Raw genomic sequence first — 19123 nt, forward strand, 5'->3', positions numbered from 1 at the left:
CATGATTTACCTTTTGTAAATCCATGTTGACTTTGTCCGATCCTGTCACTGTTTTCCAAGTGCTCTGCTATTACATCTTTTATAATGGACTCTAACATTTTCCCCACTATCGATGTCAGGCTTACCGGTCTATAATTCCCCATTTTCTCTCTACCACCTTTTTTGAATATTGGATTACATTAGCTACCCTCCAATCCATGGGAACTGTTCCAGAATCTATAGAATTTTGGAAGATGACCAGCAATGCAGCTACTATTTCTAGGGCCACTTCTTTAAGTACCCTAGTATGTAGATTATCAGGCCCTGGGGATTTATTGGCCTTCAATCCCGTTAATTTCCCTACAAATACTGATTTCATTCAGTTCCTCTCATTAGATGCTATGTTCCCCAACATTGCTGGGAGGTTATTTGTGTCCTCCTTATTGCAGACAGAACCAAAATATGTATTTAATTGGTCAGCCATTTCTTTGTTCCCCATTATAAATTCCCCTTCTAGTGTTTTTGCTGTTTTGTTAACTCTACTCCAGATGTTTGTGTATTTTTGGACCAATGCTCTTATGGCTAAAAATTCGGTTGCGCAGCGTCCATTGTTTAGGTGCTACAGGTGTCGAATTGGGACCAAAATGGTGTTCGAGCAGCGCGTGCACACTTCTGGTGCGGGCTGCACCAGACGCCATATTGGTGAGGGCAATAGGGCAGCCATTGGGAGCGTGCACTGGAAGTATGGTAAGTAGGCAAATTGTGACATCAATCAATGTGCAATGCTGATTTGACGCTAGTGCTACCATTTTCATCATCACCGCAGGAGCTAATGCCCTGTCTATTTAAAGGGGCCATCAACAACCTTCAGGTAACTTGCTTTTTGATTTCTACTGGCTCTGTGTAAGTTTGTGGAAGTGTTTGCAGCTTTCTAGAGTTGTTTAAAGTTGGTGAGGTGACAGGGAGTGGTGCTGCAAGTGGAGAAGGCCTTGCTTCTGACTTCAAGGGTTCCGGTCAGACCACGTGCTCCCAGTCATGGGTGCTCTAGTTGTCATCCCCCTTGGCCTGCAGCATGACAGGGAGATGAAGCAGAGGCAGCAAAGAAGAGGACAAGGGGAGGGAGGAGGAGGAGGGGGAGAAGGGCTCTCAGCAGGAGGCCTCACCCACTTAGGTCTTCCGAGAGCAATTCTCTTACTTCACGAGCTGTGTCTGTGCTTTACGAAGGAGGTACTCACAGAACTCTACCACCTCTTGCAATCAGACCTGCAGCCTCACTCCAGGGCAAGGACAACACTGCCAATGGCTGTGAAAGTGCCGTGGGCTATCCCTTGACCACCTGGCTCATGACTCCGCTCTGCAACCTAACCACATGTGGCCAGCATGCGTACAACAAGAGCCATGCTGCCACACAAAACATCATAGAGCAGATCATTGGGGTGCTGAAGCAACGGTTCTGCTGCCTGGACCGCTCTGGAGGAGCCATACAGTACTCACTGGAGTGAGTGTCCAGATTCATGTTGGTCTGCTGTATCGTCCGTAACCTCACCTTATGAGGGCACAGCCCTTGCCACCAGGGATACGGCCACCAGCTCAGGAGCAGGAGGACGAGGAAATGGAGGAATCTGAAGAGGCAGAAGCGGAAGAGGAGGAGGAGTATGCAGAAGGAAAGATGCAACCCAGACAGCCCCTTTCTGGCCCCTGCCCGGAATTGAATCAACCGCCTGCAGTACCAGTGAATGCAACCCCAATTCCCATTCAATATACCTCCCACACCTTCCCTTCCCTCAAGTTACTGACCATCACAGTGTGCTCTTGGCCACAATTCTGAAATAAAAGCCACCACAAAACAAACATTCCAATCCAACTTTATATACCTATCCATCCAATATTACATCAAAAAAATCAACTAATTACCCTTGTGCATTCCCTTAGTGATTGTCTTGCATGTGGCTTTGCCTATCCTCTGCAGTGTTACCCCAGTGGCTGCAGCATGGCTGGTGGAAGGCTGCTGTGGAGGAGACTGCAAATGGCCTTGCAGGTTGACCTCGAGCAGCTCTGGGCCTAGCTTGGGTGGCAACAGTCTGGGTGGGCTGGCTGGCTGACAGGAAGTAGCAAGGGCACTGGCAGAGTGACAGTGGTGGGAGTACGAATGCTGTCATCTTGGGAGGGGACAGCAGGGTCGGCCTCCATGGAGCCACTGCCACTCCCCGGGGCAATGCCCCAATAATCCTAGTAATCTGCTGGAGTACATGCTGCTGGACTGCTGTGACACCCTGCAAGCCCTTTTCAACACTGGTAAATCCAGCCATGATGGCAGCAGTCTGTGCTTGCATGGCAGCAAGCTGAGCTTGCGTGATTTCAGTCTGAGCTTCCATTGCAGCACTCAGATGCTGGGTGGCTTCTGCTTGTGCTGCAATGGAAGCAGAGACTTCGACCATCCAACGCGGCATGATGGTTGGATTCACGTGCGTTAATGGATCTGCCCACCCCTACCACTGTGGAATGGATGGGCTCCAAGCTCTGCCCAAAGTCCTGAGCAAGGTTGGAGCTGGACTCCTCCATGCTCCTTGACAGTGCATTCATGCTTTCTGGCAGGTCTGCCAATGCACCAAATATTTCATTGTGCATAACCATCAGCGTTCTTCTGTAGGCCGCCCCATCGAAGTCCTCATCTGTGTACTTTTCAGCAGAACTCGTGTGTGACCTCGTCCTGCAGGGAGCTGGCACCTGCGCTACCTTTCCCCCTGCCCTGGCTGCACCACCTTTTCCTGCAAGTGAAAGGGAAGTGTGTCAGCGAGTGTGGTGCAATGTGTTTGCTGATGTGGCTGATAGCTGACAGTGTGTTCAAGCTGTGAGATGTGGGTGTGAGGCTTGCAGTGAGGTGTGAGTCATGTTTAGTAGAGATTGTTGGTAGGTGAGTGATGGGGCCATGGTGCATTAGCATTGAGTGAGGCTAGTGGTGCAGATGGTGGGATATGACATTTGAAGATGAATTCACTGACCTTGACCACTGATCTGTGGTCATTAAACTTCTTCCTGCACTAAGTCCAGGTCTTTGGAGCTACACTGCTGGCATTTACCACAGTGGCGATTTGTTCTCACTGCACTCTGGTCTGATGCCTGGAGGGCCTCCTGGCCCCCTGTGGAAAGAGGACCTCTCTCCTGGATTTATCCTCCTTGACCAAGGCCTCCAGTGCTGCATCGGAGAACCTAGGTGCATGCTCTCTCCCCTGTTGTGCCATCATTATAACTTTGTTGTCCACTGTCTTCCCAGCCACTTCAATCACCTGTTGTAGACAGAAGGCACCTCCCCTTTAAGAGGTGCCGACTGCCTTTAAGTGCTGCAGGCCAGCTTTAATTGGAGCTAACCTCGCAAAAACTTGGGCCCCAGCTGAGCATTCAGCCACTCAGCAGCGCGTTCGGCGCTCAGCTGAACACTACAATCCTGCTTATCAGCAGGCAGGCAACTAGTTTCAAACAAATTATTTCAATACTTTATACGCATTATATAAATATATTCTACCAAGTGTTTTTATATCTATAATATATTAAAGATCTTGCATATAGCATGTATTTCCTGTAAGTGTCACAATTACCTTCCTGCAACAATGCACCTGTGGTACTTTGTTGCCAACAGCTCCCTTGTTATGAAACAATATATCCTTTGACTCACTATGAATAACACCACAGGCGATCAGTTACTATATTTAACAAATGTAAGGTAAAATAATCTGTCACAATATATGTTGCCATTAGTTCTACACCTTCATCCTTTTCCATTACCTGAATTCATGAATTTACTTTTGCTTCTATACCAAATCAGTGATTTAACAATTTATTGCATTGTTTGAATGTGTGGTAAAGTCTCCTAATTTCTGTATGCCATGGTCTTCCCATGTGAGACCATTGTCCTGCTTCTCCCTCTAGTTTTGTATTTCCTGTAAGTGTCACAATTACCTTTCTGCAACAATGCACCTGTGGCACTTTGTTGCCAACAGCTCCCTTGTTATGAAACAATATATCCTTTGACTCACTATGAACAACGCCACAGGAGATCTGTGTCTTTTGTGTCAGCAGCAGCGCCATTGATAGAAGTTTGTTTGTCCAATTGATGACTTTCAGAGGGAGAGGTGAAATAACCAGAGGCACATTCTACTGGTGGAACATCAGGGCAAAGAGTGCCTCAAACATAAATGGCCAGGGCTCCTTGACATTAGGAACAGAGGGATAGTTTGAGTTCCAATATTCTGCCTTTAAACATTGTTATATAAGCAACTCTGGTTAGGACCTGTTCATGGTAGCCAATATTGGGGAAACAGGCATTTTGCATAACTTTGGATCATAGTTTTGAAGTTTCTAATCAGCAAATTTGAATTGGTAAATTGTATGTTTCTTACAGATACTCTGATTTGGTGACTTAACTTCATGAATGGCTGATACCAAGTGTCATTAACAGAAACTTATTATGTTCTTACTATTCATGATTATGTTCACCTAGTACAAACAATTGCTCTTATAAAGACATGTGAAGAGCTTACGTAAAGTGCACTCATTTGGAATTGTAAAATAAATCACACAAGTGTAATGATCAAAACACCCTAATGTTGTTTTTACTTGTTTTATTTTTCAGCGGCTGAATGCTTATAATGCTAGGGAAGATACACAAGAACATTATCAGCCCTGTGTTTATCAGTATGAGGGTGAAGAAAGGAAAACGGCATCTCTTGATCGCATCTCTATTGTTGAAAGTGATACTGGATTCAGCTACCTGGATAACTTGGAGGAAAATTTCATTACACTAGCAAAGATCTGTCAACAAAAAAATTAAGATTGAATTGCAAATAAAAACAGAAAATGCAGGAACTATTCAGCAGGTCAGGCAGCATCTGTGAAGAGAGAAACAGAGTTAACGTTTCAGGTCGGTGACCTTTTATCAGAACCCCCTGCGCTAATTTCTTTTGTTGACCTGAAACGTTAACTCTGTTTCTCTCTCCACAGATGTTGCCTGACCTGCTGAGTATTTCCAGCATTTTCTGTTTTTATTTCAAATTTCCAGCATCTGCAGTATTTTGCTTTTGTAAGACTGAATTACAGTTGAATTTCCTCCAAATTAAAATGCATTCAAAATCAGCAAATATCACATTGGTTGATATCACAAATCTATTTACATGGCAATTGTAAGAAATTAAATTTTTATTTCCATTTTTGTGTTACAGTTGGAAATAAATCTGATCAATCAGGGTTATTCACTGCCCACGTCTCTCAGTAAAGCTCTCTCTCTTATACTTAGTACCACAATGTATCATGGCAATTATACTATGCACTTCATAGGGCTAATTTCCTGGTCTTCTGTGCCAGGAGAGCAGGTGCACATGACAAAGATAGTGCTGAATTGGCAAAGTTCCCCCTGCGCTAATTTCTTTTTGGCCTGCAATTTAGCACTTTTCTATTTTAATGAGCTCAAGTGCTCGCACCCATTTCATACATGAGCCACATTAAGACTCCAGATTTGATGTGAAAACATGTAAATGAACACTGACATGAATCAGTCATTCATGAAAGAAAGACTTATGAAATAATACTGAGCGGCCTACGGGTGGCGCTGTCCAGGGAGAGTATAAATACTCAGGCACGGGCCCAGCTTGCGCAGGACATTCTTAACAGGAACTAGTGAAGGACACAACTAGACCTCCATGTTGTAAAACAGTTGATTAAAGCTTTGTTTAATGCTTAGACCAAGTGTCTAGTAGTTTTCTTACGTCAAACACATAGCACAACTCCATGGTAGTTCTGTTGGGTTTACACTTTTTTCCTTGGGCCTGAACTTACTGAAAACCTGCATCATAATAATGGTGCACCTTTGACGTGTGCCATTATTATGGTGTGAGTGACTTATGCCATTATTTATGGCACGCCATAATTTGCTGGGACTTTCACTCTGCTACACAGAGACCCTTGACGAACAAGCTGACCAGCTAATTATCATTGCTCCGCCCCCGTTAAAATCAATCGTGAGATCAAGTTTTCTGAATTAACTTCACTGTGATCAACACAGCCACTTAGACCATAACAGAATGGCACTGGATGGACTCAGAATCAGTATTCAATCACTCAGCAAGGTAATATTTGTACTGACTTGTTCTAGGAACATCATTGAAATCTTCAACTTCAATTAAATAATAACATAAGAATTTTGACAGACAGGCATGTTTTGATTTTCCCCTGACTGATATTTTTATATTAATAATTATTTAGCTCATGTGTTAAGCATGGATTGCAGCCAGTAAAGAAATATGGCTTAGGGATCACCTGCAATTCGGGAGACAACCCTATGCACATGAGTCCCTTCTTACCACCGATTTATGTATTTATATACTGTTTCAGTACAAAGTCATCAATCAAATTAAACCCAGCCTGGAGATTCTGTCTGTACATAATTCAACCCACCCCCACCTTATCAGATCAGAGCCATTGCTCCTAAACACATCCCTGTTAAATACTGTAACTAATATAATAGCAAAATACTGCAGATGCTGGAAATCTGAACCTGTAAATTAACTTCTTGTTCTGTTTCATGTCAGGCCGTGGTACCTTGGATGTGTATCAGATATTGGCCGTGCTACTTCCATTCCATCTCTACACTCGCTGCGGCAAAAACAAATTATTTTCCAGCAAATTGTGGTGTAAATTTGCCACTGGAGGATCAGGGAGCACAGCGGTTTAACTTAAGGCTTTCCTCGCTAATATTGCCATTGCAGCGAATTCCGGGCAATCGTGTACCATTTAGAAACTCCAAGGACACAAAGCTCTTACGAGCCTGTGTATGTTATTTCTGATGTTTAAAATACTTTTTAGTGCAGTGGTTTGTGTTAGCACTGCTCTGTATTTTTACCACTAATCATTTTTCAGAAAAAAAACAGCCATTTTTTTAACTCCTTTATTTTGGTTTTTAAAGCACCTCAGTAGTGTTTCATGGTTGAGGTGATTCAACATGAAGGAAGGCATGCCATGCAGATCAGCAGGTCCCAGACTATTGTATACACCTTGGCACATCTACTTGCCAATGACCTGGGACAACTACCTCAGCTTGCTATGTCAGTAGGGCAGAGATTAGCCAACTAGAGCCAACTTGCATCCTGGAGGCAGCACTACCAGTAGTTGGCAAAGTCACTACTACTCTTCATTTTTATGGCTTATTCCCATCTAACACTACAGTGTCAGTTATTGTGCTGCTCACATGTGGCTCAAATAGGTGACTAGGCTAGCATTTCCATCTTTCCGATTGTATAGCATGATACAATTGCCCAATATCATCACAGATGGTTGCCACATACTTGACTTAAAGCCCTGTGTAAGACTCAAGCTGCTCAGCGAGTACTTTTAGATTATTGCTGCATCGTATCCAGCGAGGCCAGCTCATTGGTTTGGCGGTGCGGGATTTGGGCTTGTACAGCAGTCCCGTCTGCATTTTTTGCTGGAATTGCTGAAACGGTCTTCATTTATTGTCAAATACTGTTGTGCTGTGGCCCGAGGACAATTGCAAATTTAAAAAAATCTAGTAAAGTTATACATTGTTCTATATCAGTAATTAATCAATTGCTGATGAAGTAATATTACTAAGTTTTTAGAGTATGTCATTAGCTGCAGAAGTTGCTGCCATTAACTATGTAAAAGTTATGATGAAAGGTTTACATCTGCAACTTCACTGAACTAAGTATTCTTCCTATCAGAATTTTTAATGATAAGGAGCCAATGGTGGTGGCTTAATTAGCGATGACTTATTGGTTAAATTGCATGGCTCACAATTTGCCATGTATGTTTTACTGGTCTTAAGCATGCCTGGCCACCAATATAAGGGAGTCAATTTGCAGAATGTTGTTCTGGCACCACAATGTGCTTGACCTATGCTCTCGTCAGCTTCTTTTACAAGCTGTTCTCGTTTGTGTCTCGGGGGTACTTCTCGGTTTCCCTTGGGCAACTTAACTAGCACAATACCAGTAGGGGTTTCCGAGTAAAAGTACCTTGATGGATATCCTGGTGGATTCTCTTTTGTTGGGTCTAATAGCTGAATCAGTTCCTCCTCCTGATTAGCTGCCCGTTCTGCCCTAGTGATTACACTAATATTGGCAGGCCCCTCTCGAGGGAGTGTCATGCAGACCGAATGTTTCACTTGTTTGTCTGCAAGACTGTTTCCTTTTGAGTGTACTGTCCCAATGGTATGCCCATTTACATGAATCACCTGACAATTCTGTTTCTCCATTCTCGAACGGAGAATGTCTTCCCACAATGACTTATGTTTTATGGGTTAACCCTTATGATTGGTAAAGTTTGTTTGTTCCCAGAAAACTAGATCTTGGTTATATCCACTTTTACAATAGTTACTATCCATACAGATTAATGTGGGTTTAATAGGGTCTGCCTTTTCTAAAGCATACCGCAATGCTGCGGCTTCAGCATATTGCGCTGTCTTATGGCCAAGGGGTATGGACAGTAATTCTTTTGGATAAAAAGAATAGGAATCTCGAAGTCCCTACTACTATCCCCATCCCAGCTGAGGGTTGTTGGGATGTCCCTTTTTTAATCATCATTGACGATCCATCAAAAATTATTACTTGATCTTGTGGAGGTATAGTATAGGATTATTTAAAGCAATCATTTGGATTTCCTAATAAAAAGACTTGGCAAATTCCGATAGGGTTTGCCATTTCGTCAGGACCTAAACTTGGTTAGGGTTTAATATGAACTTTATAAGAAATTTCTAGACCTCAATGGTATATTGAGGGAGTTCTGATTTAAGTTCTACAAGGCCTGATCAGGGACTTGTCATCTCTAGAGACTTAAATCTGGGTCTTAGTACCACTGTCAGTAAAACACTCCTTCTATACTTAACAATCTACAAGATGGATACAGATATAAATATAAGTATAGGGCTCTGTCTCAACTCGTTAACACACACGTTGGGTGCCAACTAAAGGGATAATTACTAGTCTTAGCCCCTTTAGGGCTACCCCGGATCAAGCGTATTCCTCAGACATTTACCTTCAACTAAAGTTTGAGGTAGCCGAATCCTAAAGACGCTTAATTGGGTCTAAAGGTCTGGACTATCTCTTCCTAAAGGAAAGGAACAACCTGAAAATGTTACCGTCCTCCAGATAGCACTTTTAATAAGTTTAGCTAGACTGTAACGTTCCGAATATTATGAGGGTCCGGAAAACTCCCCCAGAATTCTGCAACTCCTCACGAATGAGTGGACAGAGATTGAGTTCGCGAGTTTGATACAGATGTCTTATGTGAGACAATTCTAAAAATATATAGATTTATTAAAGAACCAACATGCAATTTACAGTTGGTGAGTCAATCGCAACATTAACAGTTCCAAAAAGAGAAAGCTTACAATCCTATTATCAGTGAACCTTACTTTCAAATCTTAACTTCACTATGTAACAGGATATCCACCAAAATCAAATACCTTTGATCCTCGAGGTACAAAGAGTTGGAGACTTACAGAGGCACCTCTGAAGCCGAGAATCGCTTTGCCCCTTTAAAGCGAGTCTACTATCCCATTTGAGAGTTCAATATTTATACCCTTTTCCAGTGGTATTTCCATTAAGGTTTTCTGCTGATGTAAGCTAATTATCTCTAGTCTTTTTTCTGCTGACCCCTGCAATTCTTAGTCATCTCAGCTGGTAGCATTACAGAATTATGTCTCTTCTCTAGGTGTTCTAAGTTTACCATAAAAAACGGTATAACAGCAGGTGAGTTTTACGGTGCAATGGCAGATGTCATTTTTACGAAGACAGATGTTTGTGCTTCTTTACAAAGTGTAAATTAAAACACCTTAACCAGGGTGAACCATTGTCTTGTTCTGAAAGGTCAGCCTACCGGAGTCTTTAACCTTCTGTTTCAATAAGGTGAATGATTCAGTGTCAACAACTATCTTATCTCAATAGCCAGAATGCTATCACAGCTTTTTCATAGTTCGGTTTCTAGATTTCCAGACCCAGTTTGTCATGTTTTAATAAGGCCAGAATGCTTTCATAGAATGGTGTATTTTTCTGAATGGGTTTTATGGCTTATTCCTTCACAAGCAGACATATTTCTATATTTTTATGTAATTTGCAAATGACGTATAGATTTTGCTTTGGATATTGATTACAAACTTTTTTCAGCATTTATTAAATCATTTTATTTTATGCTGTATATATACATAATTTAACTATAATAGGTATCTGTAACTTGCATTATGTTTACTTGCTTTTGTTTAATGTACAATTTTAAGTAGATGGCTTAACTTTTATTTGCCTGCACCAAATTATCCCTGGTATAACTGACAAACTTTAAAGCAATAGTTCTGTCAATTATTAATTTTCTTAAGAATCATTTAATGATCGCTGCAATCATGTAACTGCTGTGCCCATCTGAGATATGAGTTAAATGAATAATGGCTGATCCACTAGCACAGTGGAGTGTGTTTTGTGATATGCATTCCCAGTATGGAGCTTCACCTGCCGGGAGCACATATTAGATAAGTGGGCTCAGAGGCCAACAGGCCCCACAAGATTTTCCGTCCTGCTGATTTCTGTGCCTGAATTGCCAATTTGGTCTCCCAATGGATGAAGCTCTGCATCAGGAATAAGTATTCATAATATCTATCCCAGCATATCCCCATGCAAATATCACTCTCTGTATAAAGTGCATAAAACTGTGCCATTTTGCACTTTGGATTTATATGGAGTGCCAATGTGGTTATTTACGTAAATGTCACTTTCTAGTCCTGATGTGATTCCCAATTACATGTGCTGCACTGTATCCTGGTATTGAATTATTGCATGTTTTTCTTTCCTAACTAAATTTATCAATGTCAGCCTTGATTCAGTTGTATCATGCTCGTTCCTGACTTAGCAGGTTGTGGGTTCCAGCCGCACTGCAGAAAACTGAACACAAAATCTATGCTGACATTTCGATGCAGTACTGAGGGAGCACTGCACTGTTGGAGGTGCCGTCTTTCATTTGAGACGTTAAGCCCCCGTCTGCTCTCTCAGATGGTCATAAAAGATTCCATGGAACTAATTAAAGAAGAGTTCTTGTCCTTGCAGCATTTATAGCTCAGCCAATATCACTAAAACAAATGATCTGATTATCATTTGCTGTTTGTGGGACTTTGCTGTGCACAAATTGACTTCTGCATTTCACTACACTTCAGAAAAAAGAATTCACTGGCTCTGAAGCACTTTGGGATATCCTGAGGTTGTGAAAGACACTATAGAAATGCAAGTTCTTTCTTAAATTGACATATCAAAAACAAAACTGGGGAATCCTTACAAGTCTTATCAAATTATTCTGTTGTATAGAACTATAGGAACAGAAACAACTTCTAATAAAACCTTCAAATGATTGAACAAATCCACACAAAGCTGATGTTCCATTTTGTAAAATAAAAGGGCAGCCCGGAAATTTATACTCAATTGATCCTTGTTTAACTTTATCAACTTTGGATTATTTTTAGTTTGGTGAATAAAGCAATGTGATCTCCATGGGTATGTGCACACCTTAAATAACTTTTAAGTACAGAAGCTGCATTATGGTGGCCCAATACATTAGCACAAGATTAATTCAAATAAGCAAGGCCATTTGGCCCATCTTAGATCATCCTTCCAGAAAGAACCTACAGCTCACCACCCCATCGTGGCATCCAGCTTTTCTTGAATGATTCCATGGCTTTCACCTCCACTACTGTGCCCAGAGGTCCCTTCCATATGATAATCATTCTTTGTGTGAAGAACCTACTGACATCAGTCCTAAAATTGTCAATTACTAGTTTGAACTTTGGTCTTCTCTTAATTCAATTTAGTTTAATTTCCTGAATCTGTTCCCATAACATTTACTATTTTATATACCTCTATAAGGTCACCTCTCAGTGACATCCTTTCAAAGCTGAAAGGCCTAAGATTCAATTCAATTCAATTTTTATTTGCCATATGTAACCAGTACAAGTACAATTACAATGGAATGCTTACTCCCCGTAGGGACACGTCAGCTATTCATACAGCGCCGTGTTCTGCAACCTCTTCATGATTCAGTCCTCTGACATTTAGGGTCAGCCTAGCGGTCTTCTCTGAGTGAACTCCAAGGCCTCAATACACCTTATTTTCATGGAGCTAATGCTGTTTTTGACATAAGCATATAAGAAATAGGAGCAGGAGTAGGCCATATGGCCCATTGAGCCTGCTCCACCATTCAATTAGATCATGGCTGAAATTTTACATCAACTCCACTTTCCCACTCTATCCCTATATCCCTTGAATCCCTTACTGCCCAAAAATGTATCAATCTCAGTCTTGAATCTACTCAACAACTAAGCATCCACAGTCCTCTGGGGTAGAGAATTCCAAAGATTCACAACCCTCCGAGTGAAGAAATTTCTCCTCATGTCAGTCTTAAATGGCCAATCCCTTATCCTGAGACTATGACCCCTAGGTCTAGATGCTCTTGTTTCAATGAGATCACCTCTCATTCTTCTAAACTCCAGCCCTTGCCACCAGGTATACAGAAAGATCTGAGGAGGAGGAAGAGGAGGAGGAAGAGAGAGAAGAGGATGATGATGATGTAATAGAACTACCTGGTGGACTACTGATGTACATAATAATAAAGCCATGTGCAGTACAGTTCTAACAAGGAAGCCATGTTGTGCAGTTCTCTGTGTATGCTGTGTCTCAAGATATCACAGAATTGGTGTCGAGGATGGGATTGTGGATTCCCTAGCTGAAATTTTTGTTGGAGGATAATCCTGCCAACCAACGGAGGGACTGTTAGATGTCTTTGTTTTGCAGAAAAACTTAAAATCTGAGGTAAATTTCGAGCACACGTGGCTGAACTGTAGACATTGCCAGAGTCCAGATGGCCGCACCTATGCGAATAATAGGGCGCTTGGTTGAGTTCGATCACGACCGAGAGAATTTCGCAGTGTATGTGGAGCAGCTAGAAATGTTTTTCGAATAGTATCAACGAAGTCACTGATGATGTAAACTGGAACAGGGCGGTTTTAGAAAGGAAACAGGCTATTTTTTTGACTGAAGCAGGCCCCGAGGTGTATGAAGCCCTGAAAAATTTGCTTGTTCCCGCCAAGCTGAAGGACACACCACTGAAGGAGTTTCTAACCAGCACTACAGTCCTGAACCCCTGGAAATTGCTGAAAGTTATCGTTTTGGAATACGCAATCAATTATATGATGAGGGTATCAGTGAGTACATTGTAGCTTTAAAAAAGCCATCTGACGTAATAAACCTCACTACGCACTTGGTTTGAGCATAAAGCAAGGCTTTAATCAACTTATTTCAGAACATGGGAGTCTAGTTGTATCCACCAGCTCCCTTGTCTTTACAAAATGTCCCTGGCAAGCTAGGGCCAACGCCCGAGTATTTATACTCCTTGGACGGCGCCACCAGCTGGCCATCCAGTGTTACTTCATAGGTAGTTTCTCGATGATGAGATTTATGACACTATCCATTCACTGTCATTTCAGAAACTTTCAGGACCAAGCTTTGCGTGACCGCTTTGTTTGTGGGTTAAAAAATGAACGTATCAGAAGTAAATTGTTGCCAACCCCTGACTTGAATTTTGATTTAGCTTGGATATAGAGGCACTGGAGAAGGTGCAAAAAAGGTTTACAAAGGATGATACCAGAACTGAGAGGTTATACCTATTAGGAAAGATTGAACAGGCTGGGGCTCTTTCCTCTGGAAAAGAGAAGGCTGAGGGGCAACCTGATAGAGATCTTTAAGATTATGAAAGAGTTTGATAGGATAAACGTAGAGAAGATGTTTCCATTTGTGGGGAAGACCAGAAATAGAGGTCATAAATATAAAATAGTCACTAATAAATTCAATAGGGAATTCAGGCAAAACTTCTTTACTCAGGGAATGGTTATAATGTGGAACTTGTTACTACATGGAGTAGTTGAGAACAAATGTATTCAAGAGGAAGCTATGAGGGAGAAAAGAATAGAGGTTACGTTGATAGGGTTAGATGAAGTAGGGTGGGAGGAGACTCATGTGGAGCATAAACTCCGGCATGGACCAGTTGGGCTGAATGGCCTGTTTCTGTGCTGTAAATTCTATGTAATTCTATTGCTTTGTTGAGTACTGCTTCACATAGCTTGGCATTTTGTTGTTGAATTTACTAAAACCCTTCAATATTTTTTAATTTTATCTGTAATTATTTCATCACCATTCATGGAGTATGGATGTTGTCCATTTTTCCTTCCTACTTACAATACTTTACACTAGTCTATGTTAAATTTCATTTGTCGTCGTTCTGAAAACTAATTTTTTTCAACACATTTTGTACTTCTCTAGCAGTCTCCTCAGAATCAACAGCAACTCCTAGTTTGGTATCATTTGCAAATTTGATTAATTTGCAGTGAGTTTAGCTTGATCTCAAATCAAGCCTGTTACGTGACCTGTATTTGCAGGGGAATAAATTTTATTATTTGATGCATTTCTTAATAATTGTAAATATCACATTACTATCTGATAAATAGGATGTTAGGCTTTCATGCCCAGTTCAACAAATGCTGCCAAATGAAACACTGACCAATTTTTTGAGAAAGCTAGGTGAAAAGGCAAGGCTCATAGGGGTCAATTTTAACCTAAACAAAACGATGACTTGGGGGCGTGTGGGTAGTTAAAGTGTTAAAAATCTGAATCTCGACTATAACCCACCCACCATTTTTTAACAGAGGCGGGGCAGCCAGCCAACCCGCTACCAGGAGGCGGGTCATCTATTTAAATATTATAATGAGGTTGGAAGCCTCTGCTTTAACCTCCATTTTGAATTTAACTTAAGCTGGTCGGGTTTTGCAGGCCTCATGAAACCTGCCAGCTACTGCAAGGCGAGGACTGCTGGATCCATCAGGTAAATGTTTTTACCTCCTGAATCCAGCATCCCTACCTAACCCACCCCTCATGATCGGAGACCCCCCTCCATGAGGCCTCCCCGCCAATGCTCCTCCGGCCCCCAATCTGCTTCTCCGGCCCCCGATCCTTACCTGACCCCGCCCACCCTGCTTCTCCGGCCTCCGATCCTCACCTGTGCCTCCTGCCCCCCCCCATTGCTCCTCCGGCCTCTGATCCTCACCGAAACTGCACCCCTGTGCTGGTCCCAGCCTCCAATCTTCACCCAAACCCACCACCCACCCACCCTCCCGTGATGACCCTGGTCCCTGATCTTCACCGACCTCCTATCACCATCCCCGCCGCCCCCGTGTTGGTCCCAGCCCCCGATCTTCACCCAATCCCACTATCCACCCACCCCACCCCCACCACATGTTGAACCTGGTCCCTGATCTGCACCACCCCCCCACCCAGCCCGCCGCCCCCATGCTGGTCCTGTCCTCCGTGCCTGTCCTGGCCCCCGCTATTCACCCAACTCCCCCCCCACCCGCTCCTCCAGCCCTCCTAGTGCTCCGACAGCCGCCCCCTGGCCCCCATGCGATCCCTCCCTCCCTCCTCTGTGTAGCCTAGTGCCACAGGCCTACCTGCCCAGAGCCAGCCAGCCTCTCAATCTGGCTGGCTGCGGGTGGGAAACAGAGGTTTCCCATGCAAATAAAGCCCTGCTGTTAAATTCAGCAGGGCCTGCAGGAAATCTGTTCTCCCGCATTTCATGACCACTTTGGAGCACCCCCCACTCCCAACTCGCCTTCCCCATTAAAATTCAGCACATAGTATATGTGAGAAAAGTACTTTTTGAAGGCTTTTCTGTGGAATAAGCCTTTTAGATTCAAAGTTGTTATTGTCAGCAGTTTGTGTAGCTGTCCTTGATAAACCTTCATAGGAAGACACACTGTCTACTATGTTTATGGGATCATAGCATGGGAACCGTTAGTTGACTGTTTCTGCCTTTTGTGGAATGTGATGGCATTGTTAGGTGGCTGCTTGGTTTGGGAAACATTGAAATCGATTGACATACAGGCACAAATACAGACTCAAAGTCCCATAATATAATGAGTGATTCATGTATATATGGTGGACGTAAAGCATCGAAAGATAGAACATTTCTCAGAACAGAACTGGACACGGTCAGGTGACTGCAAGGCAATTCAAGTTTGATCACCTCAGAACCTTGTATTGTTTAGCAGGTTGAATCTCAATGTCTTATTCACTATACTATAAGTATATAAACTTTGTATTTTAACTTCTTGTACTGTAGCTTCTTTTATAACTGTAATAATCATATAAGAGGTTAAATTGGATAAGACCTGAAAACAGGAATGGAATCGTGGTACACGATTAACCTACGCCCATTCACTGCACTACAAATTTGCGCTGCCTGCTGATTTTCATGATTGCTGCGTGCAGCTAACACTACCTGCGCTGTTCATTGGCTGCATGCATTAGCAGGGGGCTTGTGGTGATTATTCTTGTTTTGTAAGAAGCATTGTGATTGGTTGCCTGTTTCCTGCCTTGAGATATATGCTGTAAACTCATTGGTAGTTGATGTCATGTGATTTGTGGTGGCCATCTTAAATTCAGTTCTCTACAGCCTTGGTTGGGACTGGGTGTTGAAGATGTGCTGCTGGGTTTTTAAGGTTAATAAAGCCTAGATTTAGAAAGGCAAATCTACTCTTTATTTCAATTTATTAACCTTTTGTTAGAATGGAGCGATGTCTTCAACCGGAACGATTTAATGCTGACCCTAATTCTGCAGGAGTGGATGATAAATGGAAACACTGGTATCGTACATTTAAAAACTTTTTGGGTGTGTTGGATCAAGGGTCTCTAAATAAGTTGAATATACTGATCAACTACATTGCTTCGGATGTGTATAAGTATATCTTGGACTGTGAAACTTACGAATTGGCTATTGCTACATTGGAAAAGATTTTTGCTAAACCAAAGAATGAGGTATTTGCATGTCACCTTCTATCTGCCCATAGGCAGCAGGTGGGAGAATCTTTGGATGCTTATTTACAAGCACTTCGGCACCTTGGTGCTAACTGTAATTATAAGGCCGTATCGGCAGAAGAATATAAGGAAGAATCGGTACGGGATGCTTTTATTAATGGATTACTGTCTAGATCAATTCGTCAGCGGTTATTAGAAAATAAGACTTTGGATCTCAAGAGTGCTTTTGAGCAAGCCTCTACATTGGATTTGGCTCAGAGAAGTTCGGATTCTTACGCTCTTTTTAATCGGCCTGCGACTGTGGTTTCGGCAGTTCCGGATGAAAAGGAATTATGTGGACTTAATAGGAGTGGTTTACCAGATTCTGAAACAGTTTCTACTTCGGCTGCTGTTGCCTCTAGGATTCAGAAGTGTTATTTTTGTGGGAACGCCCGGCACCCTCGTCTGAAGTGTCCTGCTCGGGAGGCTGTGTGTAGTAAATGCGGCAAGAGAGGTCATTATGCACGTGTTTGTAAATCAATTACCTCCTCTGCGACTATTCAGCCTTTAGATAGGGCGTTTATTGCATCAGTTTCTGCTGCCTTTGCTCATGGCCTAAACAAAGCTATAGTTATGGCCCAAGTTAATGGGTTAGAAGTGAAGGCCCTTATAGATACGGGCAGTACCGAGAGTTTTATAAGTCTTCAGTTTGTGAAGGAGAAACGTTTGAAAATTTCGCCTGTTACTTATCAGGTGTGTATGGCTCAGACGACTCTCACCTCACAAGTAGCTGGTTGTTGCCTTGTGAAATTAATTCTTCTAGGTAATACGTATACTGATATACGCCTATCTGTTTTGCCTAATCTCTGTGCGGATATTTTGATTGGTCATGATGTGCTTCAATTACACGAGTCTCTCAGTCTTTCTTTTGGAGGAACTAAGCCACCTTTATCTATTTGTGGATTAACTTCTTTATCCATTTCTCCATTATCACTTTTTTCCAATTTGATGCCGGATTGTAAGCCAATTGCTACCAAGTCGAGAAGGTATAGCAGTCAGGATAAAGAATTTATTAATTCTGAAGTTCAACGTCTTTTATTGGAAGGAATCATTGAACCTAGTTGTTCGCCCTGGCGGGCACAAGTAGTTGTCACCACTAACGAGAGACATAAGAAACGAATGGTGATAGACTACTCTCAAACTATTAATAGGTATACTCAATTAGATGCGTACCCTTTGCCTAAGATTGATGAGCTTATCAACAAAGTATCTCAGTATGAGGTTTTTAGCACTATTGACCTAAAGAGTGCTTATCATCAGATTCCTATCGTTAAGAGGGATCAACCATATGCGGCCTTTGAGGCTGGCGGAAAGCTGTATCAGTTTTGCCAAGTACCATTTGGTGTTACTAATGGTGTTGCCTGTTTTTAACAGGCAATGGATGCTTTTATAAGTGATAACTCTCTCTCTGACACCTTTTCATATTTAGATGACATCACGGTGTGTGGCAAATCAAGGGTGGAGCATGATTCTAATTTATAAAGATTCCTTCAAGCTGCGGAAAAAGTTGGTTTAACTTTTAATAAAGAGAAGTGTATCTTTTCGACCACTGAGGTAAATCTACTGGGGTATATTATCTCGGGAAACAAGATTAAACCAGATCCAGAACGCCTGCGACCATTGATCGATTTACCTTGTCCTACTAATTCTAAGGCTTTGCAACGAGTTGTTGGACTGTTTTCTTATTATTCTAATTGGATTGCAAACTTTTCGCAGAAGATCCGGCCCCTTATTCGGGTTATGACATATCCTCTATCATGGGAGGCCAGGACGTGTTTTGATAACTTCAAAAAGGACATCCTTGGAGCAGTTGTGCATTCTATTGATGAGCAGGTTCCCTTTGTGATTGAAACGGACACTTCCGATTTTGCAATTGGGGCTACTCTGATCCAAAATGGAAGACCTGTGGCCTTTTTCTCACGTACTTTGAACAATAGTGAGAAAAGACACTCCTCAATAGAGAAAGAGCCGTATGCAATAGTAGCAGCACTGCGTAAATGGAGACATTATTTATCGGGGCGACATTTTACGTTGGTAACTGACCAAAAATCTGTGTCCTTTATGTTTGATGTCAAACATTTTGGAAAGATCAAGAATGATAAAATAATGAGGTGGAGGATTGAGTTGGCATGCTACCATTTTGATATAGTTTACCATCCGGGGAAGGATAATGTTGCTGCTGATGCGCTGTCGAGGGCTTATTG

The 19123-nt window shown here is 42.2% G+C and overlaps 1 protein-coding gene across 1 annotated transcript in view; it reads left to right on the forward strand.

The window, feature by feature from the left end:
* LOC147108641 (cadherin-like protein 26) overlaps positions 1 to 5680 on the forward strand; it is a 100813-nt gene extending 95133 nt beyond the window's left edge. The window contains exon 16 of the mRNA XM_086004289.1: positions 4568 to 5680. Within this exon, the coding sequence (XP_085860415.1) occupies positions 4568 to 4807 (240 nt within the window). The 3' untranslated portion in view covers positions 4808 to 5680. The remainder of the gene's footprint in view (positions 1 to 4567) is intronic.
* Positions 5681 to 19123: the final 13443 nt, after the last annotated feature.

This window comes from Somniosus microcephalus, chromosome 13, assembly GCF_052327205.1.
Source record: "Somniosus microcephalus isolate GS21.2 chromosome 13, FLI_Smic_1.0, whole genome shotgun sequence".
NCBI lineage: Eukaryota > Metazoa > Chordata > Chondrichthyes > Squaliformes > Somniosidae > Somniosus > Somniosus microcephalus.